The 23840-nt window shown below is 41.2% G+C and overlaps 1 protein-coding gene across 4 annotated transcripts in view; it reads left to right on the forward strand.

Annotated features, from left to right (window-relative positions):
• clec16a (C-type lectin domain containing 16A) overlaps positions 1-23840 on the forward strand; it is a 247517-nt gene that overhangs the window by 119248 nt on the left and 104429 nt on the right. For all 4 annotated transcript variants that reach the window (XM_048552334.2, XM_059654137.1, XM_059654139.1 and 1 more), the window contains 2 exons: positions 8859-8903; positions 22622-22672. In XM_048552334.2, the coding sequence (XP_048408291.2) occupies positions 8859-8903; positions 22622-22672 (96 nt within the window). The remainder of the gene's footprint in view (positions 1-8858; positions 8904-22621; positions 22673-23840) is intronic.

A 23840-nucleotide genomic window follows, 5' to 3' on the forward strand; every position in this document is an offset into this window, starting at 1 on the left:
GGTAGGGTCCTGAGAAGTGTTGTTGAACAAAGACCTAGGGCTGCAAATGCATGGTTCCTTAAAAGTGGTGTTGCAGGTATATAGGATGGTGAAAGGCACGTTTGGCTTCATCAGTCAGACCGTTGAGTACAGGAATTGGGACATCACTATGGCTGTACAAGATATTGGTATGGTCCCATTTGAATTACTGCGTACAATTCTTTCGCCCTGGTACAGGAAGGACGTTATTAAACTGGAAAGGGTCAGAAAAGATTTACAAGGATTTTATTGAGACTGGGGGATTTGTGTTATAAGAAGAGGCTATGTATGTTGGGACTTGTTTCTCTGGAGTGTGGGAAACTGAGGGTTGACCTTAGACGTTTATTAAAATCATGAGAGACATAGATAAGGTGAATAGCCAACTACAGGACCCCAAAACTAGAACACACAAGTTTAAGATGAGAGATTTACAGATTTAAAATGGACCTGAGGGGGTACATTTCCACACAGGTGGTGTGTATATGGAACAAGCTGCCAGAGGAAATGGTTGTGGCAAGTACAGTTCCAGTATTAAAAAGACATTTGGATAGGTACGTGGATAGTAAAGATTAAAAGGAATATAGGCCAAACCCAGGCAAATGAGACCAGTTCAGTTTTGGAAGACCTGGGTGGTTTCAATGAGTTGGGCTGAAGGGTCTATTTCTGTGCCATATGACTCTGGTTCAGTGAATTGGGAGTGGGGTGGAATACTCCTCACTTACCTGGATGAGTGCCGCCCCAACAACACTCAAGAAGCTTGACACCATCCAGGACAAAGCAGCCTGCTTGATTGGCACCACATCCACAAACATCTACTCCCTTCACCACAGATGCTCAGTGTGTGCTAACTACAAGATGCACTGTAGCAATTTACCAAAGATCCTCAGACCTTACAACCCCACAACTACTTCCATCTAGAAGGACAAGGGCAGCAGATACATGTGCACACCACCCTTCGCAAGTTCCCCTCCTAGCCTGTTACCATTTTGGCTTGGAAATATATCACCATTCCTTCTTTGGGTCAAAATCCTGGAATTCCCTCCCTAATGGCATTGTGGGTCAACCCACAGCAGGCGGATTGCAGCTGTTCAAGAAGGCAGCTCACCAGTTTCTCAAGGGCTATAACGGATGGACAATCAACACTGGCCAGAGAGCGACACCCATATCTGAATGTATTTTACAAAATATTTGCATTTTGTTCTGTTTCTATTAAATTTGTTGTGGATTTACTTTTTTATTTGGTCATCAACAACTGATCTGTCTCCTATTCCCTGCGTTCATGTCATTTGATGTTCACTGTCTGGTGTAGCAAGTGGTTAACATCATGTTACAATAACAGTTGCATTTCTTTGATTGCCAGTGTTGTACGGGCATCTGTGTCATCCTGATTTTTGAATGCAAATTAATTTTGTCCACCACTCTGGTTAGTTCAGCTGAATCTAGTTGCACTTCATCACAAACTAATGAATGTTGTACTTACTCCTTTGCTGAGAAGGCGAGGAAAAATGCATATTAATGGTTGCAATGCACACCATTAATAGATTTCTAGCACAGCCGTGGAATTGATTTTTGTAGTACAGCTGTCTTCCTAATACTGTACATGTAATCAAAATCTAGATCAACAATGCCACTTTAACAACTACTTGATGAAAGTATATGAATTAATAGGACAATCTGTTAAGCATTCCTTTTGAGAAATATAATGGAATAGAATTTCAACTTTGAGTGCAATTGGCAAGCTGGGTGCAAATTGCTTTCTAAATTACCTGAGTTATCTGCATCGATTTTTATGGCTTAGGTTTCTGCTCACTGTTTTGCACAATTACATCCATAAAACCTTCTAGGAAATAATGCAAACCAATCTCTAAATAAACATCTTGGACTGACATCACTGACGACCTTAAAATGCAAGAACAAAAGTAAGTTATTTGGCCCATTGAGTCTACTCTGCCATTTAATGAGCTCATGGCTGATCTGATCATCCTTAAATCAACTTGCCTGCCTTATGTCATGTATTCTTGATTTCTTGACTGCCTAAATATCTGTCTGTGTTCGCCTTGAATGAACTTAACAACTTGCCCTCTGCAGTGAAAGATTCCACAAGTTTACTGTTGTGTGCCTGGAGCAGGTGCCAGTACAGCCATCTGCGTTCATGCCAGCATATCTTCCCTTGCGTATAGGACCAAAATTGTACCAGTATCCTGCCTGAGGTCTTACAGATGCTTTGTATAGTTTTCACAAGGCCTCTCTCTATTTTTATAGTCCATTCCTTTTGAAATAAAGGCCAGCAGCCTGTGGCACTCTACGAGTAACAGGTTGCCATACTGAAAAATCTTCTATACCAACTCTGTTGCCTGTTGGTTAGCCAGTCCTCTATCCATGCTAATATACTACCCCAGCATCAATGGTTCTATCTTAAGTGGGCGGAACTTTTATAAAGTGCCTTTCAGGAATCCAAATGTATGACATTCACTGGTCCCCTCTGCTTATCTATCCTGCTTGTTACCTCTTCAAAGATTTCAAATAAATTTGTCAGACATGATGTCCTTCACTAAATCATATTGACTCAGGTGGATTATGTTATATATCTTTAAATGCTTTGTATTATAACTTTAATAGTAGAGACCTTCCATTTTTAAGTAAGGGTGTTAGATCAGCAATCCTTCAATCATCCAGAACCTTCCCAGAGTCCAAGGAATCTTGGAAGATTGCTGCCAGTGCATCCACTATCCTTGTATCCACTACTTTTAATATCCTAGGTTACAATCCATGGAGATTCCAGGAGACCTATTAGCCTTTTTGCTCCATATTTTCCCTGGTATTTTTTATTTCTACCAATAGTTCTTGTTTTATCTCCTCCCATATTCCCCCTTGACCCTAGATTTTTTTTTTAAATTTTGGAATGTTAGTAGTGACTTCTCTTACAGAAAGTATTTATTAAATGCCTCTGCCCTTTCCTGGTTGCCAGTTATTATTTTTTCCAGGGAATCTTATGTTCCCTAAAGGGGCCATGTTCATTTAGGCTTTTTAATAAATATATTTGTCGTTACTCTTGCATTCTGACTTGGTATTACTTCCAAGTTTATCCTTGGTTTTTTATCCCCCCTCTTGATTTATTCTTTTGGCCATGTTCTGCTTTGAAAACTTACTCAATCCTCTGGTTTACCACAAATCTTTGTCACATTGTGTTTTTCTTTCAATTTCATCTTTATCTGTAACTTCTAAAGTTAATTGTTATTGGTTTATTCCCTTCCTAGAGTCCTGTCCTTGTTTGCTGGTATATATCTTGGTGAGTCATGAATTATTTTCATCAATGATTGCCATCATTTTCTTCCACTGATTTTTCTTCTAAACTCCTCAATTCATAGTCTATTCCAGCTAACTCTATCCTCGTCCCACATTACCATATAATTACCTTGATTTAAGTTTAGCTATTTCCAACCCAAGTTTCTCACTCTCACACTGAATGCTAAATTTTACCATGTCATGACACCGTTTTGCTCTGAGTTCTTTTCAACTGCCTGGAGACACTTTACCAGATCCAAAATAGTCTAATCCTTAGTTGGATCCATGACACATTGTTTGAGGAATCTGTCTCAAATACTCTGAATTATTCTTTGTCGCTATCTCTGCCAGAGTGAATTTCTCAAACTGCATGGCAACCAAAGTCACCCATGATTAATTTATTGCCAAATTTGGTGTGTTCTCATAATCTCTTGTTTTAAACTCGGTCCTGCAGTATAAGCTAATGATGGGGTGGGGGCCTATATACTGTCCCCACCAGTGTACTCCACCCTTTGTTATTTCTTACTATCTTTCTTCTTCTATCTCAAGCTTTAAGTACCATGTTACTACTCATTTATTCCTGCCTGACCCTTCAAAGAAATCTCTCACCCCTCAATATTTTGTTCCCAGCTTTGATGGCCTTCTAATTATGGCTCTGTAATGACTATAAGATCACACCCATTAACACCTACTACTCCATTTGTTTTGTTTTCAACACTTGCACATTGAAGCGAAGAACCACTAATCTTGCCTTTTCACCATTTTCCCCATTTGCTACTGTGACATATTTGCAAACATCTTTATATTTATATGATGTAAACATAACAATTAGGGGTAGAAGTAAATCATGCAATGAGATCCATTGTCTAACGGGAAGCTATCTCCGCTTTAAAACTGTTCAAGAGCACCATTTCCACTGCTTTCAGGCAATGTGTTCCACAGTATCTCAACCCTCTGAAAACAATGCTCATCTCTCTCCCAAAATGGTGACCCTTAATTTGAAAACAATGCCCCCGTTCTGGAAGCTCCCACAGCAGGAAACATCCTTCCCACGTCTATCTTGTCAATAGCATACATGAATCTATGCACTTTAACCAAGTAGCTTCTTTCTTTTCTAAATTACAGTAGAAACTAGCCCAGTTTTTCATCCATTCATCATAGACAATACACTCCTCCCAGGTATCAATGTAGTGAACTTCTGAACTGCCTCCAAAGTATTATCAACCTTTCTTAAATATGGAGAGCAAAGTTAGGGTATTTAAGATGCGGCCTTGCCGATGCCTTGTATCACGAAAGCATAATGTTGCAACTTGTACGTTCAATTCCTCATAGTAAAAGATAGTATCCCATTGGTCTTCTGTTTACATGCGTACTAACTTTGTGACTCATGCAGTAGGATACGTAAATCCTTTCACAGCTGGGATTTCCTCAGTTATTGTCCTTTTATGTAGTACTCTGGTTTTTCAATTTACCTGCAGTTTATTCCATCTGCCAGAATTTTTGCCCACTGTCAATATTTGTCGCCTGCAAATTTAGCTACTATGTGCCTTTGTTCCTTTCATAAAAGTCATTGATAGAAATCGTAAAATGCCTTGACTCCCCAGCACGAACTCCTATAGTACTCCACTCATCACATCCTCCCTCTGGTTATTGTAAATACTGCAACTACTTTCAGTAAAATGGAGGAGTTTGTCACTCTGTATCTGTAGAGGCTAAGAAACTACTCTTGGGATAAGACCATTTAGGCATCAAATCTCAGAGACAGAATTTATCCTGTGTGGACTGTTATGTTTTCTTTTAAAAAAGACCCCCTCCCCACCACCACCACCACCACCAGAGTAGCTTTTGTCCTTTCAAGTCTTTTTGGGATAGCCCAATTATGTGGGTTCCATGTGTTTAATGACAGCAGTATTGTGCAGTTTTATTAATACAATACAGATGAAAATAGATTTACTACAAATATAGGGGTAACAAGGTATGGGGTTAGATGAACACAGCAGGCCGAGCAGGAAAGCTGATGTTTCAGGCCTAGACCCTCCTTTAGAAAAGGTCTAGGCCTGAAACGAAAGCTTTCCTGCTCCTAAGATGCTGCTTGGCTTGCTGTGTTCTTCCAGCTCCACACCACATTATCTCGGATTCTCCAGCATCTGCAATTCCAATTATCTCTCTTACCCCAAATATAAGCATTTTTAATAAACACATCAACTGCGCCACCTGTGAGCATCCAATTTTGGATATTTGAAACTGACTTTTTAGTAAATGGCTCAATAACATGTTTGATTCATCAGTTTACTAACTGTATATCAAATAAATTTTAAGCAAAGCCTCTGAATACTTAAATCTATATTTTTTAAAAAAGCTTGATTTTAGTACCATCTTGCCATTGTGATAAATAAAATGAGACGTGATCACCTATGTAGACAGAGCCACCTTCCACTGTTGTCTTTTGAACAAGTGCTAAAAATTATGGATGTTTGTTTAGTTCTGGGTGTGACTTGCATTAGAAATTTGTTTCTCTTGAATTTTGGGTGAATCATGCTGGGAGACCGTGCAACATGGTGGAAATTTTACCTCAATGTTCTTATCACTACTGAAGTGAGCATGCAGACAGAAGTTATGGATTTCGTAGGTGTGACTGTGCGATGCAGTTTTACTTGGTTTTGACCTTTTGTGGGCTGCTACAAAGTTTTATTTGTGAAAACAGTCACATTCCGTCTCAGTGAGAGAGTTGTGGGGCGAGAGCCATTGAAATGAGAATTCATTGTTCTAAACGATGACTTGACTCCTTTTGCAACTGCTAGAGTCAAGGCAATTTTCTTTTACTAATTGATGACGTGAGCATTGGTGACATATTGTCCATCCCCAGTTCCCTTTGAGAAGTGAGACATGACCTGAATACTACAGCTGCTGCAGTAGCTGCAGCAAATGTGCTGTCAGTGCTGCTAGCTAAGGAAAATTTTGACCCAGAAAAGAAAATGCAAGTGCAGCAGCACATTTCCAAGTCAAGATGGTGTGTGGCTTGGAGGGGAATTTTCAGATGGCATTGGTCCCATGCGCTGGCTGCCTTTTTTTTGCACCTTTTGTCATATGGGAGGCATGGAGAAAGAAAGCTGGGGGAGAGGGACCTCCCAGTTGATGCAGGCAGTTTGAGAAGGAGGCAGCAATTCCCCTTCCCCTTCCCCTTCACTGAATGATAACTCACATGCTGCACTCAGGGTGCAGGCCTCTCCAGTCACTCTTTTATACAGGTTTGACTAACAAAAGAGGAAAAGACATGAAAGTGGAGTTGAGGCTCTTCCTATATCTTCACTTCCCTCTTCCCTTTGAAATCTGGGATGTAAGCAATCCAGACCAGATAAATTACCTTTGATCTTAGCTAGCTCTTCCAGTACCATAGTGAAGTTATGGCACAGAAGCAAGTTATTGGAGAGTGTCTGGGCGAGCTGAATAAACCACTCTAATCCCACTTTCCAGCTACTAATCTGTTACAGCATTTCTAATGCAGATTCACGTTCCTTTTTAAATGGGTTGCTATCTCAAATTAAGCAGCAAGTTCTAGACACCACCATTATCAGGAATGTCATGAACACGATGCAGGGCTGATAAAAGGTTGTAGATGTAAATGAAGGAGACCCATGGTATGTCACATCTTAAGGTGCAAAGCGAACTGTGAACAACACTTTGAAGGGGAAAGGGACAAGCCAAAATAGACTGAATTATTTCAGAGATAGTAGGCACTGCAGATGCTGGAGAATCTGAGACAACAAGGCATGGAGCTGGATGAACACAGGCCGAGCAGGAAAGCTGACATTTCGGGTCTAGACCTTTCTTCAGAAATGGGGGAGGGGAAGGGGGTTCTGAAATAAATAGGGAGAGAAGGGGAGGTGGATAGAAGATGGATAAAGGAGAAGACAGCTGGAGAGGAGTCAGGTCAAAGAGGTGGAGGTGGATCCAGTAGAGGGGAGTTAGGGAGGGGATAGACCAGTCCAGGGAGGACTGACAGGTCAAGGTTGAGAATGTCCTTGACACTGTCTCCTGCATTTCCTGCAACTCATCAGGGTGTCTGAGGCTGAGAGATGGGGTGAGAGAGGGGTTAGAGTAAAGGAAAAAGAACAGGCGGAGCAGAGGAGCTCTAGCTGGAGGGTCATACTCCTCCATCTTACTGGATATTGCTCCTGTCTCTGCATGCAAATGCTCCACCCATCAATTCAAGGTGCAGAGTAGTGTAGTCAAACCAACTTTGTATTGTGTTATCATAAATTAGCATATGAGTGGGTGAAACATTAGTGAGCTTATCGGTCTGGACATGGAATAATGTTTCTTTGGGCATTCATTGACATGGCAGGTGTATTTGGGGCAGACTGAAATGTCAGTGAGGGTTGGGGGTTGTAAGGTGCCTTTAGTGGCTGAGTAGGTTCCAACTCATCGATCTGCTTGTGGCTTATGTTCCTTGACAAGGCTTGATTTCAGCAGCTTTTGGTTACCAGGAAGATCATGAATCCTACTGAGTGGCATAATAGAGTACAGGGATGGTTTGGCATACTTTGTTTAATGCTTTTGGCAAAGACTATTTGCTGGAGTGTTTGCTAGAGTAATCTTAATTTATGGAGATTCATTTCAGAAGCTGATATAGATTGCTTAAGTACACAATTAGTGTAAACAATGTAAATAGTTGTACACAGATTTAAGTCCCCAAACTATTCAACATGGGACCATCATAGATAACCAAGTGTGGAGAATCCGAGATAACAAGGTGTAGAGCTGGATGAGCACAGCAGGCCAAGCGGCATCAGAGGACCACAAAAGCTGATGTTTCGGGTCTAGACCCTTCATCCAGCCCCACACTTTGTTATCTCGGATTCACCAGCATCTGCATTTCCCCTTAACTCTTATACAACATGGGACCATCAGCCTGGTAGCACCTCAGTTTGCTTTTCACTGACACTGAGTTTCAGTGCTCATGCTCATTGGAAATACTGGAGTGACTTGATATGAGCCTACACTGCAGTGGCATGTTTTATGGATTTGTGAACTTGATTATTTGATTCATTTCCATTGAGATTGTACCAAATAGAGATGAAATTGAGATGTAGGAAAAGCTTATATGAACTGTTTGTGTACCTCTGTTGGACTAACCCATTTAAGCATATTGTCTTGGAGAACCTGTTCCTTCAGTCGACTCATCAGTAAGTGAAAAGCAGCAATAAATGCACTTGACTGTCCGAGTGGAAAAGGGCATGTATGTTAATGTTTACGTGGCTTTTTAGCCCTTAGCTATTCTGACCGCCTCTGACAGTTAGTGGGGACTCAAATCCACCAATCTGATTGCATCCTTATTGCAAATCACGGTGTCTATATTTACATTGGTATAAGCTGCCCAGAAATGGCAGCAAGAACTCAAGGTTAGAGATTTTTTGATCCATACCTGTTTTCATTTGCATCTTGGTTGTAATCCACCTTGGGTGGGATGTTCTCTGCATTGATTAATCTGATTGTGCTTTCGTTCGTTGTTCCTTTATTTCTGCTGCTCTACAATTTTTCATTCTTTTCTACAGGGGGCAAGGGAAGAAAGTGTCCACTTATTACGGCGTTTCTATAAGGTGAGGCTGGATTTTTAAAGTGTTTTTAGGCTGTTGTTAGTGCAACGTTCCCAAGTAATGGGGAAACCTTAATGTGCTCAAAATTATTTAGTTGGTTAAACTTACAAAAAGCACAGGCAAGCCAGAATCTTTGTGCTGTAGACAAAGAATTTTTTTTTAAAACAGCACTTAAATTTTAAAGTTGTTCTTCCTTGACAATTCTACTGCATCAACACATGTTTTAAAGAATGTGGATTCAATGGTTTAATGGTAAATGCATCTCATTAGTTGTCCATCATTTATTATCATTGGGATGTGATTTTTGACATTTGATGATCAATTCCATTAAGCCAATAAAAGGTAATTGTCTACAAAGACCATTCCTATATAGTTGGAAAGCACCAATTTGTTTTCTTTTACCATCAATGAAAATGAATTATGGACAGAAGTCTCCACTATCTGCAGTGCTTGTCTTGGAAAGGTATAGTAATGTGAAAGCCAAAGGTAATGAATGTTTTACATATGCTGAAACCTCTACCAAATGTTAACATGTAGATCATTTTCTTAAACCAGAGTTGGAAAGGGAAGTCTTGCTGTCAGATTTGTGTGATTGGTGCCCTGCTGTTTGGGACAAAAATCGGAGAAATATTGCCATGACTGTGTGGCTTTCATATTTAAGTTTAAAGAAAGTTACTTGTACCAGGTCTTTACCCTGAGGCAAGATTCCCTTTCTAATGAGAAGCATTTTTACTATTGTTTTGCAATTTATCATCTTGTTATTGGTGTTTCTTGAGTGGATTCCTCTCTCTCAATTTTCACAGTTCAAGTTTTTCTGCCTGCCTCCTTTTTGTTTTCAATTTATCTTTAAGTCTGCATGCAGGAGAAATCTCTCTCCTTAACCAAACATGCACTCATTCTCATGTGCAGCTTTGTGCACGTGCACTCTTACTCGTGCATGTGGGCACTTTTTTGTTTCCCTCTCTCTTCCAAAGTGCATGATTCTGTGCATCCAAGATAACAAGGTGTAGAGCTGGATGAACACAGCAGGCTAAGCAGCATCAGAGGAGCAAAAAACTGACATTTCGGGCCTAGACCCTCCTTCAGACCCCAGAAGAAGGGTCTAGACCGAAACGTCAGCTTTGCTACTCCTCTGCTGCTTGGTCTGCTGTGTTCATCCAGCTCTACACCTTGTTATCTCAGATTCTCCAGCATCTGCAGTTCCTACTATCCTGTGCATCCATCTGTTTTTTGAAAGTGCTGTCCCCATCACAAACTTCAGATGTTTGGTTTTTGACTGCAGAAATTACGTTATCTCAGGCAAGGTTAAGCAAGTGTAACTGTCATGGTAACCCAGCTAGTGTGGGCAATGAACCCATTCTTTTGTCCTCACTCTGAATCTCAAATCAACAGTCCAATGAACTGAGATAATGGGAACTGCAGATGCTGGATAATCCGAGACAACAAAGTGTGGAGCTGGATGAACACAACAGGCCAAGCAGCATCTTCGGACCACAAAAGCTTGCTCCTAAGATGCTGCTTGGTCTGCTGTGTTCATTCAGCTCCACACTTTATGTCCCATGAACTGAGCCACCTGACCCTGCATTTTGCAGAGGGAGTGAAACAAAGTCAGTGTGGATGCAAATTCAGAGTTAAGCTGGGGATTAACTGGTGGGCTGTTTCAGCAATTAAATGACATTGCAGAGTATGATGAACAGTCAGGTGAACATTTAAGATAGAGGAATGAAGATTTCATTTGAGAGATGAGCAGAACACTGGCATTTGTGTTTCTACCTAAGTGAAAGGAACTGCGGCAGTTCAAGAAGGCAACTGGAGATGGGCAATAAATTTTGCCCTAGCCAGTGATGTCCACGTTCCAGGAGTTAATGTTTTTAAAAACAAAATGTACAGGGCAAACCGGCTAGTAAACAGCGCATTGAGCTACCTACTTTTCATCTGCCACACTCCCAGGTAGTGCATTCCATACACTAACTACTTGCTGAGTTGGGGGAAGAAAAATTCTCACATCACCCTTACTTCTGTTGCTCATCAATTTAAATCTATGCCCTTAATTATTTTTACGAAATGTATCCCCCTATCAACTCCATTCTGGTCAGTTGTGATTTTGTAAACCTCTGTCAAATCTCCTGGTCGCCTCCTTTACCAGGAGAGTAGTTCCAATTACTTCAAACTGTCCTCGTAACTAAAGCTTCTCATTTCTGGAACCGTATTTGTGCATTGTTTCTGACACATTCACACCTTTCCTATTACAGATCATAGATCATGGAATCCCTACAGTGTGGAAACAGACCCTTCGGACCAATAAGTCCACACTGACCCTCAGAGCATCTCACCCAGGCCCATCCCCCTGTAACCCACCTATCTACGCATCCCTGAACACTACGGGGCAATTTAGCATAGCCAGTCCACCTAGCCTGCACATCTTTGCACTGTGGGAGTAAACTGGAGCACGCAGACATGAGAATGTGCATCTCTGGCACTCGTAACTATACGCAATAGCCCAACAGTGATCTATGCTCTTGTACTCCCCTATGCCCCTTCGAATAAATCTGAAAATGCAGTATGCTTTATTAACTGCTCACTCCACTTGCACAGATCATTGAAGTTGGCAGGACATGTATACGTCAAATCCCTATTCTCCTGTACCACCTCTTCCTTGTATTAACTTCAAATGAGCTTCTAACTGAAGTGCGTCACCTCACACTTCACTGCATCGAGCATCGTCTGCCACCTGTCCGCCTATTCCATCAACTTGCCAATATCATTTTGGAGTTCCACACCGTCTTCCTCACAGTTTATAATTCTTACAAGTTTAGTGTCATTTGCAAAAAATTGAAATTGTTCCTTGCACGCCAAGATCCACGTTATTAATGTACATCAGGAAAAGACAAGGATCCCAATTTTGACCCCTAGGGAGCTCCTCTATAAAGGTCCTTGAAGCCTGAAAAATATCATTTGACCATCATGCTCTATTTCCTATTGGTCAAACAATCTTGTATCTGTATCTCTCTGTTACCATGACCTAGAACATTCATGACAAGTCTATTGTGTGGCACTGTATCAAATGCCTTTAGAAATCCTTGCATTATCACATCAACAGCATTACTCTTGTCGAGCCTTTGTTACCTCTTCAAGAGAAAACTCCAGTTAATTAGTTAAAGTTAATCAAAAATCGATGCTGAATTTTCCTAACGAATGTGCCTTTTTCCATGTGACTACTAACTCTCTCACAAATAATGGTTTCTAGAAGCTTCAACTTCATGGAATGTGGACATTTTGGGCCAGGCCAGTATTTACTGTTCCATCCCTAATTCTTCTGCAGGAAGTAGTGATGAGCTGCCTTCTAAAGCTACTGCAGTCCACGTAGTGTATGTACATCTGTTAAAAGTAATGCCGTTAAGAGAGTGAGTTCCAAGATTTTGAGATTCCAAGTGGTGGAACGACTATATGGTTCCAAGTCAAGATTGTTTTTCACTTGGTGGGGAACTTTGAGGTGATGGTTTCTGCTGCCTTTGTCCTTGTAAATGGTAAAGGTCACTGATTTGGAAGATGATGATAAAGAATTCTTGGTGATTTTTTTGCAGTTCATCTGTGGTTGGTCCACACTTCTGTGGTTGATGGGGTTACCAATCAAATAATGTCAAACTTCTAATTACTGTTGGAACTACACCCATCCAAGCAAGTCAAATGTATTGATCATACTCCTGACTTGTGCTTTGTAACTGGCAGGGCAGGCTTTGTTGAGTCTAGAGATGAGTTACTTGCCACAGAATTCCCAGCCTCTGACCTGCTCTTGTATCAACATTATTTAGTTCAGTTTCTGGTCGATCGTAACCCCCGGGATGCTAATAGTGCGGGGCTCAGTGAAAGTAATACGATTTGCCAGTAACTATGTTAGTGCTTTGGAACACACATATATTGCTCGAAGCAAGCTGTGCTGTTTTAATGACTATCTTGTTTTCTCACTTCCTTACACAAACATTTTAACTGCTTTCTGCATAGCAAATTTCATAAATTAACTTCTAGTTTTTTTTTGGGTTGGAATTACTCAGTGTTTCTTTCTTTCTTGTCTAGCCTGTGGTTTGTAGCCAATTCTAAAGTTATTTGCAAAATATGGCATTGGCTTTTTATTTAGAATCCCAGACATTTGGTTGTTAAAGAAAGACTAATTTGGAAGTCTTCTTGCAATTCCTTCATATAATAGGTTTATTTATTAAGTAGGCTGACCAAAGTGGAATGCTACTTTCTCGAGACTTTATTTATGTAACAGCAAATTAGCAGCTTTGGTCAGATTTTGCAACATCGTGACTCATTGCACGTGAAAGAACTGTTGCTGAGTGAAGATACCGAAGTGTGGGGCTGGATGAACACAGGCCAAGCTTAGGAGCACAAAAGCTGATGCTTCGGGCCTAGACCCTTGACCAGAAAAGGGGGATGGGGAGAGGATTCTGAAATAAATAGGGAGAGGGGGAGGTGGACCAAAGATCAAGAGAGGAGAAGATAGGTAGGGAGAGAATAGGCCAATCTGGAGAGGATGGACAAGGGGACGAGCTGGGCTGGTTTTGGGATGCAGTGGGGGAAGGGGAGATTTTGAAGCTGGTGAAATCCACATTGATACCATTAGGCTGCAGGGTTCCCAAGCGGAATATGAGGTGCTGTTCCTGCAACCTTCGGGTGGCATCGTTGTGGTACTGCAGGAGGCCCAGGATGGACATGTCTCAGGAATGGGAGGGAGAGTTGAAATGGTTCACGACTGGGAGGTGCAGTTGTTTGTTGTGAAACAAGCGTAGGTGTTCTGCAAAGCGGTCCAAGAGTGACTTTGTTTTGTTATGATCCCAGTTGATGTTACCACTGGGCATGTCTGATCCTGTAATGAAATCTAGCTTGATAGATGCAACATAGATAATAGGAACTGCAGATGCTGGAGAATCCGAGATAACAAGGTGTAGAGCTGGATGAACACAGCAGGTCGAGCAGGAATGCTGACCTTCAAGGGCCTAGACCTTGTTATCTTGGATTCTCCAGCATCTGCCGTTCCTATTATCTCTGACACAATTTTAACCCCACTGCGAAGCCTCTTCTAAGGATGCCTACCCTGAAGAGGTTACCCTCCTCCCTCCCCATTTCTGATGAAGGGTCTAGGCCTGAAACTTCACCCTTCCCGCTCTTATGATGTGCTTGACCTGCTGGGTTCATCCAGCTCTACACCATGATAGATGCAACATGTTTACTTTATATTTAATGTGGTAGCTGTCACTTAAACGTAGACACCCAGGGCCCCAGATTCTGTTTAACAATAAAACACCAGTAAATCACACAGAAGGAAAAAAGCCCACACTATCTGAGCAGTTTGAAAGATTTTTTAAGCGCACACAGCAAAGCAAAGCTTCATCTATTCCCCAATACTATCGCATTAAAGGTCAACTTTACTGCTTTTCCCCAATTCTGACATGGGAACTGTGATGTTCTAAGATCGATATTTGCAACATGAGAATGTTAGACTTTCTCAACCCTTTAATACTCCACCGATTTTCAATCAAACATTCCAGGCCTAGAAGCTTCGCCAGCTGAATGGCAAGGCCAATGTAACTGAGCTTCCCTGAACTGCCCCAGTATCCTTTTTTAGGTGACAAACTGTCTGTTTTTTGACCCCCAGGCCAGCCTTGACGAAGACTGTCCTAAAAAGCTTTCAATTTCTGGGTTTTCTAAGCTGCAGTCCATCGTTGATCATTTTTTTGCTAATCATTCATGGCATTTTGGGAGTTGCTGATTGGACCAGTTTGCCCTTGAGAAGGTGGCAGTAGGGTTCCTCTTTGCAGTCCGTATAGTGTAGGTTGACCCACAATGTGTCAGGGAGTACTTCCACAACTTTGACACCGCAACAGTGAAGGAATGATGATTGTCAGGATGGTGAGCAGCTTGGAGGGAGACTCTCAGGTAGTGGTATTCTATTTATCTGCTACACTGTTCTTCCGGATGGTGTGGTTGTGAATTTGCAAGGAGCAGTCTAAGGAGGTTTGGTGAATTTCCTGAAGAACTCTTGTTGTGTTGTACCAGCACAAAGGTGATTGACTTCCGACAATCTCAGCCATCCTCCTCTCTGCAGTGTATGACCCCTAACAAGTGGAGAGGTCCCCCTCACCACCTCCGCCATTCCCACTGCTCATAGTTTTGCTAGGACTCCTTGATGCCTTGCTTCATCAAATGCGTCAAACACACATCATCTCTGGAGTTCAACTCTTTTGCCCATGTTTGGCCCAACATTTGGCTGAGGTGCCTTGAGCAGCTCACTACACAGAGGCAGGAAAAATAATGAGACAGTAGTAGTGATAGGAAACTTTATTGTAAGGGAAACCAATCAATATTTCTGACCATAAACATGACATCAAGTTGTTATATTGCCTCCTGCTGACAGGATCAAGAATGTCATTGAGCAGTTGCAGGATGTTTTTGAAGGGAGTAGAAAAACAGTAACAAAACAAAAGTAATGAGGTCCTGCATGCAACAAATAGAGAGCAAGGAAATAAGTTGTAAAGCAGGACCTCGGATAGTAATGAGACAAAAAAAGACTGCCAATGCTGGAATTCAAGGTAGACAAACAGGAAGAAAACTGAGGGGCCAGGCAGCATTTGGAGGAATGGCGCAGTCAATGTTTTGGGTATTACCCTTCTTCAAGACTCCAGTTGTAAGCTTGGGTTTGTTCCTTCTGCCATGTGCTTGTGAGATCAGAAATGGGACAAAAGACTGTTAGAATGTATATCTGGAGGGGTGATGTTAAATTCTTGTGACATTGGGACAATACTGGGGCAGATGCGTTCTGGACTTGGTGGACGAGTTTCCCCTTATCTGCTACTACGTTCTTAGTAGGTTTACACTAGAATGGCAAGGGGGCTGGGGACCAGAGCGGGAAAACAAACAAGGAAGTGAAATGTCGAAAAGTAGAAAACTAGAAGGCAAAGGAAACCAGGGCTAGCAGGAAATAGAGCGGCAGTGCAAAAAAGGCCTTTTTTTAAGAAAAGTGTCTAAAGGTACTATATCTCAATGCAGGAGCATTTGCAAAAAAAAAGACATTAACAGTAAGACCAGCTGTATATGGATTTGATAAAATTGTGATTGCCGAGGCCCTTCAATCCAGGCCACCTTGGGAACTGATCATACAAGGGTATTCCATCTTTAGGAAGGACAGACAAAATGTAAAGGAGGCGGCATGGAGGTATTGCTTTAAAAAAAAATAAAATCCTGGAATTCCCTCCCAAAGAGCATTGTGGGTCAGCCTACAAGAGGTGGATTACAGTGTTTCAAGAAGGCAGCTCAGTGCCCCCTTAGCAAGGGCACGTAGGGGTGGGCAATAAACGCTGCTAGCCAACAATGTCCACATTTCATGACTTGATCTTTTCTTGGGAAATAAGGCAGGGCAAGTGACTGAAGAGCTAGTGGGGGAGCACTTTAGGATCAGTGATCATAATTCTATTGTTTAAAGTGTTATGGAAAAGGATAGACCTTGTCAGAAAGTTGTGTTTTGGGATAAGGCCAATTTTGATGTATAAAACAGGAGCTTTCAAAAGTTGATTAGAGTAGATTGTTCATAGGCAAAGGAACAACTGGCAAGTGGAAAGCTTACAAAACTGAGATAACAAGTGTTCAAAGACCATGTTCCTGTGAGAGTGAAGGGGAAAGCTGGTAGAGGTGGGGAACAGTGGATGAATAAATAAATTGCGGCTGTGGTCAAGAATAAGGTTGCATATAGAAGGTATAGTCAACTGGAATCAAGTGAATCTCTTGAGTATAAGGAGAGGGGGGGGCTTTCTTAAGAGAGAAATCAGGAGAACAGGAAGTGAATGAGATGGCCTTGGCAGATAAGGTTAAGGATAATCAAACCAGTTTCTACAAGTATATTAAGGGCAAAGAGCAGCTCGGAAGAGAATAGTGCCCTTTAAAAATCAACAAGGCCGTCAATGTGTTGAGCCACAGGTGTTGAGAGAGATGCTAAGTGAATATTTTTGCTTTGGTATTTACCGTTGAGAAAGACATGGAGGCAAGGGAGTTTGGGGAAATAAATATTGATGTCTTGAAAACAGTCCACATTGCAGAAGAGCAAGTGCTGGAGATTTTAAAAAGGGTAAAGGTAGATAAATCTCTGGAGTTCTTAAGGAGAGTCACTGGACCCGAAACATTAAATCTGATTTCTTGCCACAGGGAGGCATGGTGACTCAGTGGTTAGCACTGTTACCTCTCAGCACCAGTGACCTGGGTTTGATTCCACTCTCAGGTGTCTGAGTGGAATTTGCATGTTCTCCCCATATCTGCATGGGTTTTTCAGGTGCTCCAGTTTCCTCCCACAGTCCAGAGATGTGCAGGTTGTGCATGGGTTGGCCATGCTAAATTATCCATAGTGTTCAGGGATGTGAGTTTGATGATCATCCATGAGAAATACAGGGTTACAGGGATTGGGTGGGATGTTCTTCAGAGGGTCAGTACAGACTTGTTGGTCCAAAATGACCTGTTTCTACACGAAGGATTCAGTGGAGAAACTGCTAGACCTGCTAAGATTTTCTAGCAGTTGCTATTTTTGTTTCAGATTTCCAGCATTTCCATTTCTTTATTTGTTTTGAAAAATCTCTGGGACCTTTATCAAGCATACGGTAGGATATTATGTCAAGCTAGGGAAGAAACTGCAGGGCCTCAGCAGAATTATCAACAGCCATGGGTGAGTTGCCAGAGGACTGGAGAGTGGCTAATGTTGTGCCTTTATTTAAGAGAGGCTACACGGAGAAGCTTGGGAGCCATAGACTACTGAGTCTGATGTCAGTGGTAGATAATTGTTGGAGGGGATTCTGAGAGACAGAATTTATATGTATTTAGGGAAGCAAAGACTGATTAGGGATAGTCAGCATGACGTTGTTCATGGGAAATCGTGTCTCTCAACCTTGATTGAGTTTTTTGAGGAGGTGACCAAGAAGACAGATGAGAACAGAGCGATCGACATTGTCTACATGGGCTTTTCTAAGGCCTTTGACAAGGTTGCACGTGGTAGACCGGTTAGTAAAGTTAGGTAACATGGGACACAGGGAGAGCGTGCAAATTGGATACAAAGTTGACTTGACGATAGGAGACAGAGGAGAGTGTTAAGTGAGTTGTTTTTTGGACTGGAGGCCTGTGACCAGTGCTGTTCCTCAGAGGTCGCTGCTTGCTCCACTGTTGTTCGTCATTTTATATAAATGATTTAGATGAGGAGGAGACGAAGAATGGGTTTGCAAATGACACCAAAATTGATGATATAGTAAATAGTGATCGTTATCTAAGATTACAAAAGGATCTTGATCATTTGGGCCAATGGACTGAGGAGTGGCAGATGGAGTTGAATTTAGATAAATGCGAGGTGTCGCATTTTGGTAAGATGAACAAAGGCAGGACTTAGTTAATGGTAGGGTCTTGTGGATTGTTGTAGAACAGAGAGACCAAGGGGTGCATAATTCTTTGAAATTTGCATCACACATTTTTAGTGGAGGTGATAGTTTATACTTGCACTTTTGCTGTGTAAAAATTGGTATAATAAAATTCATAGTGTATAGAGTTGATTAATTTCAAATTCCAGCAGGAATCTTCAACATAATACCAAAATGTAGAAACAGTTATACTAAACATTGTACCTTAGTTGCTAAGCCAACGCTTTCAGTTTAATTTTTAAGGAATTATACTACATGTTTCAATCCTTTTAAACTCGAGCTGTTTTGTCTGCAGCAAAACGTTTCTTGACCTTTCTTTAAAATTTTGGGAGCAGCATGGATTAAATTTTTCTAACTTTGTAGCCTGGGATCATCTTTTAAATGTTAAATCTGTTTTCTACTTGCACATGAATCTAAATATTTGAAACGCATTTGAGGCCATTCTACTTCATGATGACTCTGCTTGTAGCAGGAGAACATTGCATTGTAACCTAGAGCTATGCACATACTTGTGGAGAGATTGATGAGTTCAAAGGTGGGAGGAGCAAAATATATTTAGTCTCTGGAATTTTGCTAAATTGCCAAGTGGAAGACCAGGGTGGTGTTTGTGATGTTCACGATTGGGTCGATGTCCTTTCCTAGCTATGAGCAAATTACCACCACTGGTTTGCTCGTCCTTCAGTGACGTGGTTTTTTTTTCAATAGAGCATTGTGAATTCAGGCGGACAGGACCCAGATTGTTTGTTTGGTTCTGAAGTTTCAAAGCATAAACTTTGCCTATTGAGATTGCCATGTTGCTTTGCCCCAAAGATGGATGCTGCATTCCATTAGAATTAGAGGTGTGTTCTTGCAGTTAGCAGAAGGAACACAGCCAGCCACCTTGCACTCTGCAAGGTATTCTAGCGTCCCAGTGAGCAGTGTGAAGAACCATTGTGTTGACACTCAGGATTTATAACCCACTTGTGGCCTCCATAGTGGCTAAATGGGAGGCCATGCCCAGACTTCTGTAGAATGTTTTGCTGCAACATTTTCCTCAGGAGCCTTGTTTATATAGACAAAGAGTCTGTCAGCAGAAAGCTGGCTTGCTTACAAAGTGATTGAGATAGTAGGAACTGCAGATGCTGGAGAATCTGAGATAACAAGGTGTCAAGCTGGATGAACACAGCAGGCCAAGCAGCATCAAAGGAGCTGAAGAAGGGTCTAGGCTTGAAAAATCAGCCTACCTGCCCTTTTGCTGCTTAGCCTGCTGTGTTCATCCAACTCTACACCCTGTTATCTCTTACTTCCAGATTTAGGATTTCACTGCAAATGGAGTAGATGCCCCACCCGTTTACCGAATTGATTAATTCACCACTCTCATTATGGTGTAGATTTCACATGCATTACTTTTGTGTAAAGCAGACAAATAAAAAGGAGTTCACATACATGCTGGAGTCGACTGAGGAGTTGTATAGGCATTCTTCCAAGTTAGAAAATTGTAAAAACTGTATGAAGACATCATTTGAGAATGAGATTATCTGGGCTCCAGCCATTACTTGGAACTCTGTTTTGGTTTGTGAAATTATTTCTCAACTTAACTGCTAGATGGAAAATTTCATTGGACTGAATAATTTGATCTTGGGAAAATAAGGAAAACCCAGTGTGTCTCAATCCTACAACGGTCCATCCCTGATGAAAGCAGCGATAATAGTTGAGGAGAGGTTTGTGACTGAAGCTATTCTCCCTGGCTTGTAGTAGAAAATGCAAGATAAGTCAATATAAAGAGACATGTGTATTCATTTGTTCAAAAATTTTGCTGGCCTGCTATACACATACTGTGGGAAGGTTGTTAGAATCTTATAAGAATAGTGACTGAGCAGCAAGAGAAAGTTAAGATCATTAGAGCCAAAAGCAGTTCGTAAATGATAGATAATGTTCAACAAACCTAATTAAAATTTTGAGCAAATAACTAAAGTAATAAACTAGGAAAGGTGTATAGATATAGCTTCTTTTGATATAAATCAATAAATTACATAAACAAGGCTTGTACTTCCTGGAATACAGAAGATAGAGGACTGATTTAATTGAGGTTCCTATTTAGGATCTTAGGGAAAAAAAATTTGCGAGAGATGTTTCTCTTGGTGGTGGAGCTGAGCACGAGAATAACTATTGAAAGCTATTACAAGGTTCCACATAAAATACTGTTAGCTAATGTTAAAGTAAGTGCAATTGAAAGCAGATTATGGAAAAGGTTGTGTGGTAGAATACAAAGTACGATTTGTGGATATATACTCAAATCTGAAGAAAGTGACAACTGGTATGCATTTTGTGACCTTTTTATTTCAAAATGTTATGCTTCAATAAAAGGAAACTGAGGCAAAGTTAACTTAATGCCTAGTTTACATATACGAACTAAATAAGATGTCCAGGAAATAATTTTTATCTGATTGCTGTTACTATTTTGGTGTATCTCTTTCTCTGGAAAGAGCCAATTGTTAAAATGCACACTACTTCATGGAAAATAGATGGTGAATGATTCAGGATCTAGCTGAGACAAGATGAACAGCAACCCCTTGTGTTGTTCCTCTGAATTCTATGCCCTGACTCTTATGTTCATATTAATTTTAAAATGTAAAGATAAACAATTAAAGGGCAGCATTTCTCTTGCTGCAGTTGATTTGAAACGGCTTGGCGAATATTTAGGGGGAGACATTGAAAACTGCTGCTATGAGTTAAGTACAGGAAATTATCTTGACACCAGGATAAACCTGAAACTTGAAGTATGAGCCCTGGGCCTAATTCTTCCTATGGTAGGAAACTGGACACCCACCCAAAGGCAGCTGGTACCTGTGCAGGCCTTGGGTGTTAGCCGCCTGATAAGTCCCACAGCAGTGATAGGAGCAGGCCACGATGGACAAACTCACACATGGCAAGTTAGGTGAGTATTCTGCTCCTTGTAGTGTCACAGGAAACCTATGGTCACAAATGTAAGTTAAGGTCTAAAACAAGAGAGCCACTGGTGAATCCTGAATGGGAAGGTCTACTGCCTGCTCATAAATGACTCATTGATTTGAAATAAGGACTTTTTCCAAACCTCAGGAAACATTATTCAAGGGGTTCAAGCATTGCTTTAGCTGACTTGTGACACATCTTACAAAATGAGCCATGACTTTAATATTATGTCCAGCTCCTCTGTAGATTTGGTGCAGGGTATCTCGGTTGAAACTTGTTTTATGCCCTTAAAGTTGGTGCAAAGCATCCCCATTTCTAATCTTTGTGTGTTAATCTGCATCACTGGAGTTCACTTGACCATGTTAGCTTCTGTATTAGCTGAAGCACTATATTGGGATGATATCTTGTGCTATACAGTAGAAAGAAGTTGATGCAAAATGTAAAACGCTTGCACATAAAAGCAGAGATAACCAGGTGTAGAGCTGGATGAACACAGCAGGCCAAGCAGCATCAGGAGCAGGAAAGCTAACGTTTTGGGTCTAGATCTTTCTGCAGAAATGGGGGAGAGGAAGGGCATTCTGAAATAAATAGAGGAGGAGGCAGATGGAAGATCGATAAAGGAGGTTCAAAATCTCCCCACCCCTGACCGCATCTCCAAACCAGCCCAGCTCGTCCCCCACCTCCCTAACATGTCTGTCCTTTCTCCCACCTATCTACTCCTCCCACCTCAACCCCCACCCCCACCAGCCTCATCCCCGCCCCCGTGACCTTCCCTGGACTGACTAACCCCCGTCCTAACTACCCACCTACACTCACCTTTACTGGCTCCATCTCCTCTCCACCTATCTGCTCCTTTTATCTATCCTTCATCCGCCTCCCCCCCACCCCCGGCCCTATTTATTTCAGAATCTCCTTCCTCTTCCCCATTTCTGAAGAAAGGTCTAGACCTGAAACGTCAGCTTTCTTTCTCTTCTGCTACTTGGCCTGCTGTGTTCATCCAACCGTACACCTTGCTATATCAGATTCTCCAGCATCTGCAGTTCCTGCTATCTCTGCATATAAAAGCAGTTCTCCAGACTGGTTTTGAAGTAGCAATGTCTACAGTTAAACCTCTGGTACTTCACTTTTTCAATAGCTTGCCATAGCTCAACCAACGTTGTTATTCCTCTGGCTTGGAGCAGTGATGCCCTTATCTGATTTCCTTTATCACTTCCTTCGTCTGGAGAAAACAAAGTTCCAATTCATTCACATTTGTCAGGATTGTATGGAAGTTGTTATTTTGGAGAGAGGGTTTTTTGAAAGTGTTTAACTAAGTTACTTACTTTTTTGTGCTTTTATCCTTAGGGGGAAGAAATTTTCCTTGATATGTTTGAAGATGAATATCGAGCCATGATGGTACGTGATCATCAGAGTAGGGTCATTTTCCAGTTCAACTCAAGTAGTTTGCTCAGTATACCCTAAATTCTATAATTATGTATTTGCACAGCTTGAACTTAGAAAATCACTTATGTGCTTTCTTAGTGAATTGATACAAGCTTTATGTTTAAGAAATATACAATAATTCATGTGTGTGTTAGGGTACTCTTTTCTTAAAGATGACCATTAGTCAAATGTGTTGCAAGACTGTAGCCCTAGAATTGCACAAGAACAGAGATTTGAAGTAGATCCTTTTATCAGCCTTCGTACCTTGTTGAAAAATCTAATCATTGTTTTTCAAAGGTGCAAAGAAGTCTTTAATTGAAAGTATTTGGAGCATCAGTAGTTATTCCTTTAACCAAAGTACATAATGAAAAAGATTTCAGATAGTGTAGGGGGAGGGGCTTAGGTTAGTTCACAGGTTGACGCAACATCGAGGGCCGAAAGTCCTGTTCTGCGCTGTATTGTTCTATGTTCTAGATTATCTATTGTCAATTAGCATGGAATATATTTTTCAATATCAATATAATTGCTGCACTTAATCTGAAAGTGATTACAAATTTATTTCGGACAATGTTGAGAACAGTGGAATATGAGGAGGCTATTTAACCCCTTGAGCTTGTTGCAACAATTAATGTGATCATGCTGGTGTGTGACCTAACTCCATAAATCCATTTTTACTCCACATTACTTGATATATCGTTGGTTAACAAAATTCTTTCAATTTACTGTTGCAATTGGTCAAATAGTGCCTTGTGGCTTGCCATTCCGAATTTATATCATCTTATATGTGTAAATGTCTTTCCTACATGAGGGGCATTTAAACAGCCCTTGGATAAGCATATGGATGATGATGGGATAGTGCAGGGGAATGGGCTTAGATTAGTTCACAGGTCGGCGCAACATCGAGGGCCGAAGGGCCTGTTCTGCGCTGTCTTGTTCTTTGTTCTTTGTTCCATGTTCTATGTTCTAATTTCACTCTTGTGAGGCCTTCATTTAATTTTGATAATAATGCCCTGTAGTTCCAGATGCCCAACCAGCAGAACTAGTTTCTCTCTATTTACCCTGTCTGTTCAACATAATATCTTGAAAACATCAATCAAATCACCCCTATACCTTTTAAATTTCAGGAAATACCGCCCTAGTT

Source organism: Stegostoma tigrinum, chromosome 23 (genome assembly GCF_030684315.1).
Source record: "Stegostoma tigrinum isolate sSteTig4 chromosome 23, sSteTig4.hap1, whole genome shotgun sequence".
Taxonomy (NCBI): Eukaryota; Metazoa; Chordata; class Chondrichthyes; order Orectolobiformes; family Stegostomatidae; genus Stegostoma; species Stegostoma tigrinum.